Genomic DNA, 19,230 nt, shown 5'->3' on the forward strand with positions numbered 1-19,230 from the left:
CGCTTCAACACGTGGCACGGTGCACCTCGAGTGCTCGAGGGTTCCCGTTAGCTTACACTATTCTTGAGTCACTCTGTGAATTAAAACAGCTAAACAAAGTTATTAAGTTACAGTGGGTTCCCTCCCATGTCGGCATAGATGGTAACGAAAGGGTCGATTGTTTGGCTAAACAAGCTATAGTGAATGGTATTAGGTTTAATATCTTGCCTTTCTACACAGATTTGATTCCTTTTTTAAAAGAAAAGATTTTTGCTCTATTCAAAGAATATTTTGACGAAAGGTCTTTAACTAAAGGTATTTGGTACAGAACAATCCAAAACGACCCTTATCGTTACCCGTGGTTCGAGTCTGGAAGTATGGAAAGGACAGAACTTGTAATGGCCTTCAGGATTCGTTCGGGACACGTTCCCTTAAACAAATTTGCCTTCCTCATGCGCAAGGCGATTTCTCCGAATTGCGCTGAGTGTGATACCGTCGAAGATGTGTATCATATCCTGGTGGAGTGCGTCCGGAACGAATCTTTTAGGAGACAAATTTATAATAATAATTTATTTTTGGAGGTAGGAGGCTGCAATTGTGCTCTGGCAGATCCGCTTAGCGAGGACGCCAGATCACTTTACAAATTAGTAAAATTAGGTATTGGAAGTAGAATAGCTACTGAATAAATTGTCAGTTATATTAATAAGCTTCTATCATGTAAAATAGTTCCTATTTACTGTTTAATTACGAGGACGACATGGTCGTTATTCTTGTACCAAGTCCTTTATTAAATAAAAGATATAAAAAAAAAAAAAAAAAAAAAATATTGATATTCCATTATGGTATGCTAGATGCACGTAGAGCCGGGAAACCAATTCAGCCGGGGCGTGGGACTTCACTGTTTCATAACTTTCATATAAAATCCGCGCTTCCCCGCTATGGCCGGGTTTTCACTGACGCGGTGGGCGGAGAAGAGCGGAGATGTGCGGATTTAAAAAAAAATTAAGATGGGTTTTCTCTTGACTTCATTCTTCCACGAGGAGAAGAAGAGATCGACGTTGGAACGCGCGAGCTTACCCAGAAAATGCGTAACCAATCACAGCGTTCGAGAGAGCGAAAAACGAAGACGCTCTGTCACTCTCTCCCTCACGGTGATTGAGATTCCTGCACATCTCCGCTCATCTCCGCACAGCTCCGCAATGGAAACGCAGCCTATCTCGCTTTCCCGGCTCTGATAGCAGCATTGGGAACGACTAGATCTTTTAATTTATCCCATATCTCAGACAACGACTGTTCAACCCTAATACAATCGTTTATCAACCTCATATTAACCCTTCACTCACCATTTTCCCAGGCGTACCCCGACTGGTCGTGGCACTCGGCGGGGCGCGGCGACATCAACTGCACGGGTCTGATCTCCGTGTACCGGATCCGCGCGGATCGCTGCAACCGGCTGTGGGTGCTCGACTCGGGCGTGGTCACCAGCCTCGACGACTTCCGTCGCGTCTGCCCGCCCAAGATACTCATTTTTGACATGGCTACTGATCGACTGGTAAGATACTGACATAGTTGTAAAAGCATTAGAACCTTTTTTTTGACGTGACTTATTGTAGATTTGCCGCAGATGGCATTCAGGTAGAGTCACAACTTGTTAGGAGACTGTTGTGTTGTAGCTATTTTCGGACAATAGGATATAATGCATTCACAGATAAGTGAAGTTACTAGCTTCTCGTGTATAATAAACCAATGATACTCGTAATTATATTAGAGGGTACTTACATGGACGGCGATACGGCTCACCAGCTACTACGTTGTTCTAACAGAAAGACTCCTAACGGTGACCTGTGGGTACTTAGTTCATCTTGCGATGGATGTACATGTACATCATATTACCCCAAAGTGGGATATAGTCGTGAGCTTATCTTGTTTGTTATTGTTGTAGAGAATATATGATTTGGTTTTACTTTTTATACGAATGCCTTGGATTATAGCGCGGTGTTAAAATATTTTTAATCGACTGTGGTTGTTTAATCCGTAAGTTTCGATCACTTTTCCAATGTACAAACTATTACAGGAATAGTACAAGCTACGTTTAGATAAGATTCTGTTCTGGCGAAACAAGTTCCATATTTTATGCAATTGCGCAAGAACACTACTCAATAAAATCTTTTCCGTAACAAAATAGCAATTAAAATGCGCAAACACAAATACGTTATTTATGCACGTTAATATACCTATCTAATAAATTACCGATATAACATATTAATTGTATAAGGTGTATGGCTCGTACTTACATATTAATGTACGTACTTACAAATGTCGATGATAACTCAATAAAGATGTAATATAAAAGATGGATCATTACAGTTACTTACATGTAGCAAATGAATGATATGTTCATTTGGGCATCATTTATAATAACTAGAGTCTATAACTATCATGTCAGAATGCAAACTCCATTTAAGCAAACTAAAAAGAGGGGGGATTTAATAAGCATCACAATATTTCAGTTTTCATTCTTGTTTGTGACTTTAGAGTGTATATTTCTACTTTTATATATAATATTGTAAGTTCAACGTGTTTAAATTACGAACCGTATCAAAAGACGATCCATAGTTCACGATTCGTAAGTTCGTGAGTGATGTGCGAATCATCCATTTACATTGTTAAACATAATACAATAACTGTGCATTAAAGTGGTTTAATAAACAATGTAAACTAGGCATAAAGGTTTACCATTAAATCACGATTTTAGGTTTAATGCGAGTGAATTTACCATCAATAATCGCAACTTAACACGATCTTACAATTATCTACATAACTGTAACACACACTTACATATTTTACACAGGTAATTCTATTACTTTTTTATAAAAGCATGTCTGAATCTAATAGTATGATTGATTAATTACTAGACATTCAATGCCAACCAAAACTAGGTACACTTTTAATAATGCTTAATCATGTAACGTAGCGTTTAAAAACGGAAAGCAGGTAACTTGCATTTTTATTGGTATTTGATTCAGTTTAATTGGTTTAAAAACTGTAACTACTGGGTTGGGCACCGACCCAGATACTAGCGGTAAGCAGCGTTTGATAAGAAGTGATGTTCAGTTCAGGTATACATAAATATTCATAACGCTATTCTAAGTTAAAGAAAGCCCATGTTATGCAAATTAATTTTCGAAATATTTCACAAGCCGGCTGCGGTTTGGGTAAAGAATTTGTTGCAATGTGCGCATGTGGAATTTACGCAGTTACATGCTTGGCTAGCTTGATAATAGTCGAGCTTCCTTCAACAATGGAAGGTTTGCCGCATCTCATATCCATAACGCTCATATAATTAACTTCAAGTTTATTGTCAGCGAGTTTAAGGTCTACAAGCAAGCGGGTCATCATGAGTCGCCCTTGAAAACTGAATCGATTCATGCTCCGGTAGTGCATGCTGAAAATTGTTCCTTATACATTTTTTAAAATAGGTACTTACGCGTATTTTTAGTTCGTTTCGTACTCACTGTATGTTTTACATCGCTCTATTTAAGTGAATAAATCTAAATAATTTGATAATATATTAATTGATCTGAATTATTCGTTCGCGTGTTGTTATAAACAGTTTCGATTCAGCAGTAAATGGCAAGAACGTTTATGTCGAAATTGGGTGTGGCAGTGGTCACGTTACAAGTCTTTCTTTTGCCCTGCGTTCAAGATCAACGCAGCGATCTCGCCACGATCACGGCCGCCAGATAATTTATCATTTCCGTCTCTATTACAAACAATGCTTCATTCATAAAAATTAAACGACAAGCCTCGTTTGCACAACGTAAGTGAGAGGTAAGTGCGCAACATTGAACTGATTTTGAAAATTGCGAAAGTTACCTTCTGCAAATTTGCCACCTATTATTAAGATGTTGAATGTTAGAGCAATTTTGTTCACCTTGTAAGTAAGTAGTGACACTGTCGAGTTAAGTTGACAATATTATTATATAAGCGTTTTTGAATGATGCGTAATTTCATTCGCTACTACGAGTAAGTATTTTTAACTTTGCAGCAGTAGATATTTAAGAAAATTACATAAATGTATCAAATTACTTATTAATTAATTAATTACGGCTATTAGCCGTAAAAACACCTCCACCAACCCGCAGTGGAGCAGCGTGCTGGCGTATGCTCCACACTCCCTCCAGTTGATTGACGGGAGACCTGTGCTCAGCAGAGGGCCGTATATGGGCTGTTTATGTTTCAAATTACACCTCGGCTAGACATCTACCATAAGCCGTTCAATAAACTACTTTCAGTTACATCTGGTGTTACTGTTTTTATATAATGATTCACTGATGAATCGTTACGGACCCATGGTTTATAAAACCATTTATATCGGCTACAACAGAGTGTAATAATCCCTTAGAAACAAACTTACAATTTCGTATAGCTGCGGCTTTTCCTTTACATAACATGTTACGGACAAGTCCAATTTTATCGAAACATCTCGCTTCCGGACTGAAGCAGTCAGACCTACAAGGGCTAAGAAGTTGCAAGTACTAAATTGCTAAAGCTTAGGTATCGTAATAGCTGGTTCGTGACTCGACTATTGGCCTATAGTGTGCTATTACTATCTATCCTTGCTGTAAGGTTGCATTGTGCGACAGCGAAATGTGAAACCTTTTGTTCTGGTTACACAAATTATATGGTGGTCATAATAGCTTTTGGACTAATTGTAATGTCTGCCTGGTTTTGTACCTCTATAATTACTTGGATGGAAAACTAAATTGATCAAGTTAGAAACATGACACTAAGCACTTATGTATCTGTTGCCTTGGTAAGATTGGGAGGGATAAGTTTGAAAAAGTATTAAACTATTTTTGTCCTGTTTCCGGTTTGGTTTTCCGATTTCCGAAAACTGCTTTTCGGATTGGATTAATTCGTTTAGTTTAGATTTATAAATTTCTAATCAATAAATCGCTTTGGTTTTGGAGTTAGATTCTCTTAAGAGTTCTCTTCTGTAGTCTTATTCAGGAAAGAGAAAGCGTGTTACCCCGATTTTAACGCGAGCGAAGCGACGGGCTTAAGTTAGTCTCTCAAAATGTCAAAAAAGCGAGAGCTTTCAGCTTTCCAAAAACATTTAATGACTGCGGCATGGCATAGAATGAAGAAAAATACTACCGTATAGAACGGTAAATCGCCGCACCGCCCAAATTCGTATAGAACGGCGACCTCACCCCCTCTGGGTCTTACTTTAATGGCTGTCGGCCGCCAAGGAGTAAGGGGGAGAGCACGCAGGCCGCGTCTCGCTCACACTTACGCGTTAGGCGGCACACGGTACGAATGAGATTTTTGTACGGAGTGTCCTGTGTGTGACCATGGTCAAAAGAGGCCAGTACGACAACCGCAGACAATCATATCGAAGCCTTCGACCAATAGCCGTTTGACGTCCATCTACGTAGATAGCATTCGTATCGTTTATTGGTCGAAGCGCTCGATATAATTCGCGCCGCGCGCGGCGCGGTTATCATGCAGGTGAGGGTTGTTGGTATTTTGGTCATTATAAGGTATTTTAATAAAAACAACAAGTGAATTGTTGTGGGGTTCATTGACCATTTTTACAATCACAAGATCTCTGATTTCGCAGCAAGCATAACAAATGAGAAACACCTTATTTGGTAATAAGATAAAACAGGTATTTCTTGTTGTCATAATAGGCGGAAATAAAAGGGTGTTAAATTATTCCAGGCATTCGTAAACAAAATACCTATTCAAGTTTGTAGAGTGAAAGGCGCTTTACCGATGCCTTTGTATTTAAGATACTTATATGCTGTTTAACTGCCAACTGGACCAAACTACAGACGTTATTTAAGGCTGTAGGAAGCGGAAATTTGATGCTATATCGTCTGAGTCGTGTCTACGACTCAGGTTTCTATGGGACAATTATTATTAAGTACTTACTAAGTATTTTGTTAGGCAATAAAATCTAACGACCTCCGTGGTCCAGTGGTGGTCCGCTGGGCTCACGATCCGGAGGTCCCAGGTTCGATTCGACTATTGGTTGATCACCAGATTGTCCGAAAGTAAGATGATCCGTACTTCGGAAGGCACGTTAAGCAGTTGGTCCCGGTTACTACTTACTGATGTAAGTAGTCGTAACATGACCCATGTCAGGGCGGCTCAATAGTAACCCTGATACCAGGGTTGATGAGGTTGGTACTTCACCTCACATCCCACATGATAGAAGAAGAAGGTAATGAAATTATTTACTCGTAGCAATAAAGAATATCTCGACGATCTACTAAGACTATTGTTTGTAGATACTTTTTATCGTTTTGATCTATTTCTGACAAGATTGACCTACGTAGTAGATATTATTTCTTATTCTATGACCTAGCTAATGAAGTTCTAAGGCTAACTAATTAGTCACTGATTTATATATTTTTTAAATCATTCCGACTTTGGCCACAATTCTAATACATTACTTATGCTGCTATAAAAGCTTTTGTTTGGTTATGTTAACCTCTGTTTGACAACGTTCAAATTCACTGAATATCAATCCTTAATAAAAACAAACGAAGCTTGTAAACAGGCATTAAAGTGCAGCTATGAATTTCTCAGAGTCAGCGTGTAAAAATAATACGTTGTATTATGTAAGTTTCAGCTGTTACTACAGACAGAATTACATAAGAGTGTATTTACCAAATACTTATTTTTCGAACATATATGTGACTTTAGCGTAAGTTATTAAGTATTTTAGAATGAAAATAAATAAAATGATAAAAAATAACTTTATTTTAATAGTGTTGAAATGATCCTTCATTTTAAAGCAATTTATGTTACCAAGAAAAAAACACGAATAAAAATTTAATAAATATTTTTTTAGTACAAGATGACTACATCTTTTATATTAAGAATAAGTACAGTCATGAGCAATATAATGTACCACTTTAGGACTTTGTCGCACTAACATATTTGACATTTAGTGAGACTTACAGTTCAATTTGTCATATAAGTTAATGTGACATGGTACCAAAGTGTATACATATTAATGCTCGTGACCGTACAGCAAATAATTATATTACAAAATCCCAGGACAAGTCAATCAATCTTGGCATCCCAGGCCTAGTCCGGTGGCAAAACCAGCAGTGCGACTTACGCTAATAATAATTGCGACCGTGGATACCAATGCTGAAATAAATATACAGCAATCAATCGGCGAAGTTTTAATTGGTTCAATCAATGGGTATGAGAACATGTCACAATAAGGCGCGGCCGTCGACGCTGGCAAATGGTGTGTGTCGCGGATGCCAGTGCGTTGATTGAACCAAATAGGGTTGTAATCGTAATTCTAATCGTGAACTTAGGGTCTAGGCCCCTATATTTTGCTGTCACTATTATTGCCGTTACTATGGTACCTATCTGCTTCGTTTACCAGTTTTACTTCGATCGATGTGTTGGCACCTTGTTGCTATATAGTTCATTTATGTTTGCCACTAATACTAAGAGTAGTAGGTAGTTATATTTTGAGAACTATTGTCTTAACCACATTGTGTCATGTTGGTATGAACGGTCGATGTTTTTAATTTAGAACGTTATATTGGTGCTGAGTCTCACTGATGAAACAAATATATAATTAGTTTCATTTTAAAATAGTATAAACGCAAGAACGAATATCGTTTGGTATAAAACTGTCATTCTAAAGTAAACTAAAGTTTATGTTTGCCAGTGTTTAAATAACTTATGAGCAAAAAGGGTTCGCACACCCTCTTCCAATGGACGATGAAGTGAGACTCGTACTAGTAGTAGCACGTGTAGGTACAGGCCGTTTTTTGTAAACAAAATATGGCAACCCTAATTCGCCGAGGTCACGGCGCTATATTGCGATTGCTTGAGGGCATTGCACACTTGTTAGAACCTCCTTAAAATACGAGGACATTAGAGTGTTTGTCCCTTAAAAGGTATGACGTATTTTGCAGCGGTCTTCAAGGTGGCAGCCTTGCCAATTGTCACACGCCTATAAAACCAACCATTAGGTAAAGCATTACTAAGAGAATTATTTATATTACCTTTAACATAGGAAAGTGCTATAAAAATGAAAGAATTTTAAGCATTAAGTACTACTTGTGAAAGACAATATTCGATAGACTTGAATACTATGGTCAAAAGCTAAGAAAAGTTCATCAATTTGTGGCATCATGTTGTGGCACAGCATAAAATTTACGCATGTCGCTTTAATAGTCGCCATAACGTTTACGTGTATGGTAGGTACAAAAAAACATCAGCTGATAAAAAAAAACAGCGGCTCGCCAAGTCAGCCTATCCAATAAATGAATACTGTGTAGTGTAGAGTCACCTTAAGGTTTAGAAAGGGCGTGGTGCCCGAGCCTGCAGGTTGTGGCAACTGATAATTGTTCGAGTTCAATATACCACGTACTGCGTGCAATGACTATTCTAATTTACTTTTTTTGTACTCCAAGTTCAATTGTACTATTGAAACGCATAATTTAGTTTGAATTCCGTATTTGTTTTACGGTACTTACTAATCTTGAAATCCATTTACTCAACCTGAATTATGTATCTTCTAACTTTTGTTAGAGTTCGAAATTAACTAGTTTTTCAATAGAAAACGAGATTACTTTGATTTGGGATAATTTAATGCAAAATAAATTCTTGCTATCTCTTTCAAATACTGACATGCAATTTTTCAAAAAACGTGTTCATACGTTTACATAAAATAGTAATTACCAATAGATGCGCGCAATAAGCAGGTTTGTTACCGCTACATTAGATTCATTGTTTTGCATTTTGTATAAGTATAGAAGATTATCAATATAAATTATTCGTAATATTTCCGTCCTCCTGGTATCATTGGCCTTGTATGTTTATTCTATAATTACCATTAACAATCATCCTCACGACCAATTATGTCATAACCACTCTATCTGCTTCATAATGCGCGTTAATCAATACAAATACTTTTGATATTACAGTATTTGATTGAACCTAGTATGTTACATTGTTTCCCAAGATTGTTCTTTACTCACTATAATCGAGAGTCGACTGTGATTTTATAAGTCGATACCATTCTGAAACTTGTTCCTCTCTAGTTACTATATCATTAATTACGCGGAAGAAAAAGCACTATAGAAGTAAGTAAGTTGTTCCGGATCCGCGTGTTAGAGTGTTAACAAATAAATACAGGATTTGTGTTTTTGCGACTTTGTCGTGAGATTACTTAGAGTCGATTTGAAAGAGTGGGTGGTGAGGCGTGACTTGTAGGTAGATAAAACTATTGTTTCCATCGCTACTTTGTTTCAATGGCGTAGCTTGAAAATTATTCCGCGGTAAACATAAAAAAATCTGTGTTAAGGATCGGGGACCTACTGAGGGTACCTATTATTAAAGTAGGCATATTGAAAAACTGTAAAGGAAAACGGAAATTATACTTCCGGATACGGTACTCGAAAATAGCAAATTTTCTGTTTTGGTACGTAGTTTAGGTATACTTTGGCGATTGCTCTAGCAAGCTAAAAGTACCACTAGTGCTTTAAGTTAATGTGACCTGGACTGTTGTTTAAAGCATGAATTAATAATCAAGATAGCCCAATATCATAATGTATTCTTATCCACATTATCCTAGTACTTACCTGCAATTCTTAATAGAGTAATTACCTCGCTATCTATGACCCCACTAATGTCAGAGAATAATGAATAATACTACATAAAGAACGACAACTCTTCCTTCCCACCAGGTTTACCTCACCGCCCCGCTTACTTTATTCTCCAATCTTCATTCTTCAGACGCTCATATGAGCGTCAGACGTCACACACACAGATGCGCGCGTACGATTACCTCAATGTGTATTGTCTGTGTAAAACGAGGTATTTAAGTATGAAGTGCCCGGGGTGTGCTAATGTGGTGTCGGGGTTATTTTTGAGCCACCAGAGGCATGGGCTGTTCGCTCAATTTTCATTTCACTCAAGAGTATTCGTTCATTGCAGGTGAGGAGTGTGTACTTCCCTCGCGAGCTGCTGCGGCCGAGCTCGCTGCTCACCAACCTGGTGCTGGACGACACGCGCTCCTCCTCGCCCCGCCTCTCTGCCGCCTGCGACAATATCTTCGCATACATCACCGATACTGTCGCCCCAGGTCACACATGCATGCTATATATCGTCACAGGAAAGGCAAAATTACGTAAGCGCCAAAATAACATAAAATAGCAGTCCATGTTATGATAGTTATAGGTAATCTTACGTGGACGTCGTCCAAATTGGATAAATGGGTAAAAAGTTATGAAAAATACTTTAAAAAAACGGTTTTTTCTCGAAACGGCCTCTTGGCGCTTAAGTAATTTTGCCTTTCCAGGGACGATATTATTTATATCGTCGCCTTAAACCTAGTGAAAACCATGTAAGCGTCAAATATCATATTCAGATGTGACTTTTATTAACAAAACCTCGCATAAAGCCAGTTTCAATCGAGGTAATAATGTGGTCTAAATTATACCCAGGTTGGAATTAATTGAATGAAATCGAGGTTTAGTTGAAGAACATCACAACAGAATATGATTTTTCAAAAAGACGCTTACGTGATTTTCTCTATAAGGCGGCGATATATAATTCCTTTTTTAATTATTATAAAATAGGCTTGCCTTTGACCACAATGTCACCTGATGGTAAGTGAAAATGTGGTTTGCACATACTTACTAAATGCCTATTCACTATAGCTTTGAAGGTTCCAATGATGTTGCCTGAATAGAGAAGAGGAAGTTATGGAGACTTTTGCCATACTTACATAAAGAGTCCAAAAGAGTGTTTGTTGAGAGTGGAAGAAGCCAAAGTAGTGTGTCAGGATCGTAGTAAGTGAAATCTGGTGGTCTCTGTCTACCCCAATGGGAAATAGGCGTGATCTTATGTAAAAGATCCCTTTTGTCAAATATAAGTACTTATAATGAAATAAACTAAGTCTCAGAATAAGAAAACATCGTAGATAGTTTTTGAAGATCCGTGTAGTTGAGAGTACTCGTTTCTCTGTGCTCTTTCGGCCAAGTAGTTAATGCCATCTGTGACAAATCTACAATAAGTCACGTCAAAAAAAAATCTCTGTGCTCTTTCTTAACTTTACTTCACTCTACGTAGAGGTAAGAAGGTGAAAATTATACTCTTACTGCACGATGTAAGGAACTGACATTGATTTATTAGTAACTGACCTCAACGGAACACCCACTTCAACGGAACTCATGTAATGAATTCAGACTTTCAGCTTTATTCATCAGCAGTGTTATTTAATGGTTGATCGCTTAAGCGTACAAGTCAGTGCCTCGTGCAGTATTTACGTACTATAAAAAAGTGATAATTACAAGGTATATTTCACTGAATTATGTGTCGCATTTTACTTCCGAAGCTCTGTAATTGCGCTTCTTAGTGACGTTTCGCTTGTCACTTACCCAGCTTTATAATACTTGCAGTGATACACTTGTAAGTTCTATAATACTTATATGATAACTCTAATTTGTCAAGTCTTACTCGAATAAGAAACTAAGTTTAGTTTTTTTGGTTTTTAGTTGTCTGCACTTTAATTTTAATCTGCGATTGTTCATATGCCATAATAAAACCTAATGAACGGATAGGCAAGAGCGATAAATGTGTGGCAAGCCTATAATACACGATACGTTGAACTTTCTCACGTAATATCACATGCTAATAAGTTCTCACAGATATAACTTGTATCTGAGGTTGTTGGTAGTAGGTAACTGTGTCACCGTGTTTGTGGAGACTTACTGTGCTATAACACTCATGACAGCAGCAATTATTTACTATTATGTAATGATTAATGTTTTAAGCCACGTCACGACTGGGCCTACGTAAAAAGTCGTGCGCACAAGATTTGCAGATGCGAATAAAAAGCGTGCTAAGTAGGTAATTATTTTACTACGATTATCTCATTGTCACGCGTGCAGTGTTTTAAAAGTTTAATGTTTCGTAAGGTCAGGAACAAAGTTAGAATTTTTGCTTTAAATTCTTTACTTTGTACGCACAATACTGTGAATATGAGGAAGTTGCAATGTGCTCTGTTCACGTGTAACAAAAACTTTGTAAATTGCGAATATTTCTTATCTTTCCCGACTGAACGTGCGAATATTTATGGTTTACAATCAGCCATCTATTCGTGTATTTTTCTAAAAGTAGGTTATCCTGCTTGAACTTATGAGGCAATCTGCAAATTTTTTGCGACGCACAGATTCCTATCGGTGCCGGTCAAGGAGTGAAACAAAGGACAACACTAGCGCATTCATATTTGTTTGTGTAATAAATAGACCATGATCTCGATTTATGAATTAAACAGCTATAGCTCAGATGGAAATCTGTTACATATTTTCAATATACGTATTACTACTAGCCTTTGCGCAGATAATCACGTCGCAAAAACCAACATAATAGTCATCAAGAGCTGGTAACTATTCTAAAACGACGGAAAATGCAATTAAAATTGTGGAAGAAAAGGATTTGTATGTTATCAACGTTTAGAATGCGGCGTAAGTAGTTGCACTAAAAAGGAAACTGCCGTTTTAAATATCGACATATTCGGCAGTTTCGCGATTGTCTTGGAGTAATTGCGTCCGTGACATGATTGCCGATGTAACACTGTAACACACGTGGTGTTTAGAGCCCAGCGAACTGTATCGTCCGACGTACTCGTAGCTAAACGCTACTTTCTCCGAAAATGTGACGTAAGCCACAAGCGCTAATTAAGCGCTTGTATTTTGAGAAATTGTAACGTTGCGTAAGCGCGAATGTAGACGTCAAATTTTATGAATTACCCGTGTCGTCGAAAATAAGTTTGGTACGCATATATCATATAATATACATAATTAGGTAGGTAACTATGCGTACTCGTAATAATGCACCCACATTTAGTATTTTAAGGGTTTCGTAGTCCAAAAGAAACTTCGTTGTCCGTTCGTCTGCCTCTCAAAACCCTTCTTTGTTACGTATATCGTATGCGTGTACGCATCATATGTCAGTATCATGCTCAATCTTATTTACGCATTTACTATTTGGTAGGTATTATATATGATTAAAATTTTTGATTTGTTCACTACTGGCACTTTCTTGGAAAGAATTTTGATGTTTATTTCACAAATAATAATATGAATGACCAATATTGGCAGCCAAAATTTACATAATCGTTAAAATATATTATTAAATATATTACTTACTTACTCTTGTTTTGGTTACATACAAGACCATTAATCCGGCCTCAGGGGGGACAGAGTCATCTGCTCTGCCCTTCACTGGGGCAAATCCTGTTCGGCGCGTCGTTGCCGCGGGGGTGGGCGCCTCTTGCGTCAGTAGGCCGGAGTGAGATGGTAGCTGAGTTCGTATAGGGATCCAGACCTACGGGATATAACGGAGAACCCTTGCCCAGGGATACGGGTGAAGACCTCAACGTTTGCAGAGGCGAAGATGGGAGCCATCGGTACGGCAATGCAGGACGGAAGGGGCAAGTCACAGGGAGTATAACCTGGAACCCGACAGAGGGCAGCAGTAACTGTCATTACCAATTACAGACGGAGGACAGGAGTCCTAGTACGGCTTTGAAATAGACTACTCTGGGCGCCATCGCACTCGCGTCAGACAGAGTACTACGGGGCGGAAGGCAAGAGGGAAACCACTGCCCTATTGTTCCCTAAAAGTAGCATGGAGAATGCTACACCGATAACAGCGTGGCTCTTAAATTAGTGATGATGATTTAAAAGACTTTGACGTTACCTATAATTCAAACGAAAAGAAGCAGAACCTCTGTGTGTTCTAAACCCTCCCTTGCAATTGCAGGTATAATAGTATACGACGGGCGTCGCGACAACGCGTGGCGAGTGACGCATGCGTCCATGTACCCGGACCCGGACCTGGGGGAGTACGACATCGGCGGAGACAGGTTCACTCTCATGGACGGCATCGTCGGCCTCACGCACTCGCCCGCACAGGGCTTGGTGTACTACCAGCCTTTGGCCACTGACAGGTGCGATTTTGTGATCTTTTGTGTAGGTAACCGTATAAAGTACTCATTTGGGATAGGGAAAAAAGAAAAAACACAGACCAGTATGGCTAACATACGCAACGTGATAAAATTTTGCCACGGTCATTTTATCGATTCTGACGATATAATTATGTCGATTGGTGGTAATATGTGAACCCAAAAAAGTCATGTCGTTCTGTCAAAATACGAGATTTGGAATTACAAGGACTTAATAGTTTACTTACAATCTATCACGTTAGTCAGCTTTCTGTTAAGCTCGGTGATGTGTTATTTAGTTCATCTTGCGATAGATGTACCTCTGACTACCCCAAATGGGATATAGTCGTGAGCCTGTTATGTGTTATGTTGCCATCTATTGAAAGAAGTTTTTAAAACCGTATCAAAACATTTTCCAGACTATTCAGTGTATCAACGGCAGTGTTAGCCGCGGGTCCCCCCGCCGAGGGCACGGACCTGCCTGTGAACCTGGTGGGCCGCAAGTCGTCGCAGGGCCTCGGCATCGCTGTGGACCCTCGCGATGACACCATCATCTTCAGTCCCATCGCCGAAACCGCCATCGCCGCGTGGAATCCTATCGCTAACACTCACAAGTATGTGGGATATTTATGTTTTGGATAGCCACATTGCTATTTATATTTTATTTCTATTGTCTCTTCTCGCTCCTTTTAACACTATTCGAGTAAATCTGGAGATTTTGATTACATTTGATTTGATTAAATAATGACGTGTTTAATTTTGACACTTTATTTACACTATATGGCCACAGTAACATTATGACTTTAGTTAGGTGGCTAGGCTATATAAAGTTACATATCAGCCTAAACTCGAAAAATCGAATGGGAAGAGTTTCCTGAAAAGAAGAATTTGAAGCAACCGATATAAATAATGAGTACTTACTAATAAACTTTCATTTCACACGTACGTTCAATAATCAATTGTGTTGATTCAAACCGCCTGCGAGAATTATATAGCAAATTCTATAGCGATACTATTGCTCTGCTGTTTCTATGTCCTCTCGTGGTACAAAATATAATAGTGATATAATACCTAATATTCTTCCGGTAATTTCAGAGTGTTGGCCCAAGACCCTGAGAAACTGCAGTTCTGCGCGGAGGTGCGATGGGCAGAACGAGACAACGGCGCAGTCTGGGCTCTCTCCACTCGGTTCCACAAGTTCTTCAAGAGATCAGTTTCAAAGCACGAGGTACTTTATCGTTTTTCTATTAAACCAGTTAGGTACATATGCAATAGAAGAAATAAAAGTAGACAATTATGTGAACGCTGAAAACACTAAACAGTCTTGACTAAAAATTCAGGGAGGAGGCGATAGTTATATTGATAGATAAAAAATAAAAAGATAAAATCTTGGAAGAAACAGGCATAGTCTTTATCGAGCTATGGGATAAAACCTAACGAACGGACAAATTAAAATAAAATGACAAGAATAGTATATTTTGATTAGTAGGTACCTACATGTACTTATGCATCTGTTTGATGTGATTGAATACTTCCCCTAAAAGGCGGATGTGGGTTTGATGTAACAAAGTATGAGTTATGGGGAGCAAGTTGATAAGGGGAATTACCTCGGAATTATAAAATATTTAATAACGTGTATTTGTTTAAGCAATTGTGGATTTTGACCATTAATTTTGGATACAACAACTCTTTTGACTGACACCGGGTGAAAGCTCTGAGCGCTCCCTATTTGAATGAAATACTTAGTAACAAACCGTATTACCAGGAAATTATTTTTAGTCACGTTAAAGAAAGTGAATAACTTAACGCAGCATCACATAGGCAGAGGTGTATAGTACAACCAGTCCTTGCTAGCTATGAGTCCCGTGTCATAGACGAGTCCATTGCCATTAACCGGGCAGAAATCCTGGAAATCCTGGAAATGATTTCAATTACCTATCTATGATTCAAACATGCAATCAAACTTATGAAGTCGAAATTAAGTAAGTGGCCCTTCTCAGGCTTACTACGGACTTTATTACTTATAATATTTTTGTATGTCTTTTTAGATCAACGTGCGTATAGTACGCGTAGTGGAGAGCGGGTTCGTCTCACTACAACCACACGTGTTGCGTCGCGCTGCTGGGCGATTCAACGCCACTCGCTATTGAAGAGCTCGTCTCAAATGAACCTTCAAATTAGCCGCTTTATGTCGCGCTGCTGTGCTGCAGCACAATTACAGCAGTATAATACAAAGCGGCTAGTTAGTTAGTGGATAAGGATCGCAACGCAAAGCTCAAAGAGGTGGTGTTACTATGGTCACATATCGTCGGGGATAGTTGAATAACTTGATTTAATATCCCCAGTTTTCGTACCTAAATTTTTAAAATTGTAATGTGTTAAAAACTTTTGTAACAGAAATAGCTCTGTATACATCTGTTTAAGTAAATTATGAATTAAATATAACCGAATTTTGCCACAGCTGTTGTTGACTCAGTGTTAGCTATTGCTTCTTTGTTGTCTTGGTTTTTATATAAGTACAGATCAAACATAAGATTCTTGCGTTTGAGATGGTTTATATTTAACGTAATGAGAATAGGTACATAACAAGTAAGCAAAGGAGGATAACAGTCTCTTTAGGGAGAGTAAAAGAGAGAGCTATGGTAGCGCCATCTGCATCAAGCCTTTACTACAATACTATCGTGAAACATTATGGATTTCTCTTTGTTTCTCAGATGAGATTTAAAGAGAGATGCAGTGTCTCACAGGAGGTGGTCGCTTTGCGTTGCTGGTCCTGTAAGTTTCACGTCGTAAAACGACTATCTTGAAGCATTGAGGATAAAAACTGCCTATTTCTCCCATTATGTGTCCCCACTGTTGAGTGTTATTAAATTTTGACAGTCCCCCATACTATTTGGGTAAACAAACACATTGTTTTGCAGCGTTTAACTGCAAAATAATAGTGTTATATTTATTCCGTAAAGATCGAAAGGAAGAACATTTAGAAAAACTTATTTTCAATCAAATGTGCCTTTTTCCAACTGGCTGCTTTTCTTTTTCGTAACTCATGCTTCAGATGGGATACACTCTACGCTGCTCCAGATATTAAAGCAATTTATCACGACAATATGGAGAAATGTCAAAATTTAAGAACACTCAGCATTGGTGCCGCCTACATTTGAGCTTCTAGTTTTTATCCTCATTCAGAGTTGGCTCCATTTTACGTTACTGGAGGTTTCACGGTGCTTTTATAAAGCCAGGTCAATGAAACTCATCCTTTAACAAGATAGTCTCTACGTGTGGAATTGAATTATCTAAAAAAAACTTATATTAAATTAGGAAATTACAAAATTTTGCGGTCTCACACTATATGCTATTAATTTATTTGTCTTCAAAAATTGTACGTCTATGTAAATATTATTCCATTGAAGTCAAACAAAATCATTATTAGGAATGCCATTTTAGTTTTAAGATAACTGATTAGAGGCGACCGTAGTAACCAAATATATTATATTGACGCTTGTTCTATGATCTGAGATTTTTCGTAAACCTTTGTCTATCAACCTTTGACTTCTTTCTTAAATTAAATTTTGCAGATACAAAAACTCTAAATTAGGCACGAGGTATACCAAAACATCGCGACTAGTCCATTGTGTTCACGATTTTCACTTGTGTACATACATTTTCTTGTAATAGAAATATAATAGCGCTAAACGTGCAAAGCGAGTTATAATTCTTATTATTCTCGAAGCTACGCTAATTTGTGCCACAATATACCAATGAAGAAAACATTGTTGCTGAAAATATATTATGTTTTTCTACTTTTATATACTGTTTCTACGTTAGTATATAGGTTGTAGTGGATATAATGTTAAAAGGAAATAGCTAAACAAAGTTGTATCAAACATTACGAGTGGGGTTACAAGAATGCTTAGAATCTATTTCTCATTATCATTATATGCGAAGTAATGTAACTTTATAACATTTGTCTATATATTGTGAATGTTCATATCGTAAACTAAGAGACAGTAACTGATGTGTAGGTATAATGATATTTGTGGATGTGAAAATTATGACTAAACTCAATTACTTAGTGAAACATTTTGTTCACTTGTGTATCTAAGTTATTTGTATGCATGTCTGTCGATTATAAAGTATGTCAGTTTATATATTTATTTTATATAAAATTATGACATATCTGCGTAAAAGTTAGTTACTTCATTCAACGCAAAAACGAGCTCTTAACATTACCACATACCTTTATTTACGTAACTACATTAAATACAATATTGAATTTTGTATTTTTATTAAAAAAGCTGTAAGAATTGAAAGTGTGTTTTATTTATTATCACAAGGGCACGCAAATAATACAAAGCTTTACATAAAGGTTAACTAAGTGAATACAGCCTACACCATGTATATACTTATATAAGTCCTGATAATCATATCGCACATATTCCTGTGTCACCCTCATCAATGACGGCGGTCAATAGAAATAAAAATTCTCCTTGCTTTATGTGGTTCAATTGAGGATTTTATAGTAAGTATAGAAAAGACCTGGAAACTGACCGAGAGCAGCAGTAACTGTCAGTACTATTCAGAGGCGGAGAACCGGTGTCCTAATACGGCTTTGAAATAGACTATTCTGAGCGCAGAGTACTGCGGGGCAGAAGGCAAGAGGGAAATCACTGCCCTATTTTAAAACTAGTTGGTCATTTAGTTTCCTAACCGACCAACTAAATAGTTGAGACGTTCGGAAGAAAAATAGTTGTACAGTTTCTAGTTGGTCCGTCGGAGTGGAATTACTGCCTATTTTTCCCTAAAAAGTAGCATGGAGAATGCTACACCGACAAGAGCGTTGCTCTTATATTAGTAAGTGTGATAGAGAAGACAACAATAACATAAATACTGGGAGTATCATTGCATGGAACAATCTGTCACACATGCGTGCGTGATGAAATATGTGATATTAATAATCAAACAAATGTAGAATGAAATATCCCATACTTCGAAAAGGCTTTTTTTCTACTTCTATTTCCCGGTTAGTTAGTTATTACAAAGTATATAATGTAGACACAAACTTATTAAAAAAAAAAACTTAATATAAAATGTAACCTATTTTATCTAACAAACGCATTTTTCTTTTATTGGAAGGGGTTTTTACTTTTATCTATTTGCAGCTCTTTGCCGCTTAGTATTCTAATTCCGACGGTTGTACTGTTAATTTATAGTTGTTAAACGGTATTTGTCGTAGTCTGTTTGTATTTAAAGAG

The 19,230-nt window shown here is 37.7% G+C and overlaps 1 protein-coding gene across 1 annotated transcript in view; it reads left to right on the forward strand.

Moving 5' to 3' along the window:
* LOC126368821 (protein yellow-like) overlaps window positions 1-18,288 on the forward strand; it is a 40,716-nt gene extending 22,428 nt beyond the window's left edge. The window contains exons 3-8 of the mRNA XM_050012984.1: window positions 1,334-1,531; window positions 9,964-10,111; window positions 13,798-13,984; window positions 14,398-14,592; window positions 15,074-15,206; window positions 16,027-18,288. Coding sequence (XP_049868941.1) covers window positions 1,334-1,531; window positions 9,964-10,111; window positions 13,798-13,984; window positions 14,398-14,592; window positions 15,074-15,206; window positions 16,027-16,128 — 963 coding nt within the window. The 3' untranslated portion in view covers window positions 16,129-18,288. The remainder of the gene's footprint in view (window positions 1-1,333; window positions 1,532-9,963; window positions 10,112-13,797; window positions 13,985-14,397; window positions 14,593-15,073; window positions 15,207-16,026) is intronic.
* The last annotated feature ends 942 nt before the right edge of the window (window positions 18,289-19,230 follow it).

The sequence above is a fragment of the Pectinophora gossypiella genome, chromosome 8 (assembly GCF_024362695.1).
Source record: "Pectinophora gossypiella chromosome 8, ilPecGoss1.1, whole genome shotgun sequence".
NCBI classification, from domain to species: domain Eukaryota; kingdom Metazoa; phylum Arthropoda; class Insecta; order Lepidoptera; family Gelechiidae; genus Pectinophora; species Pectinophora gossypiella.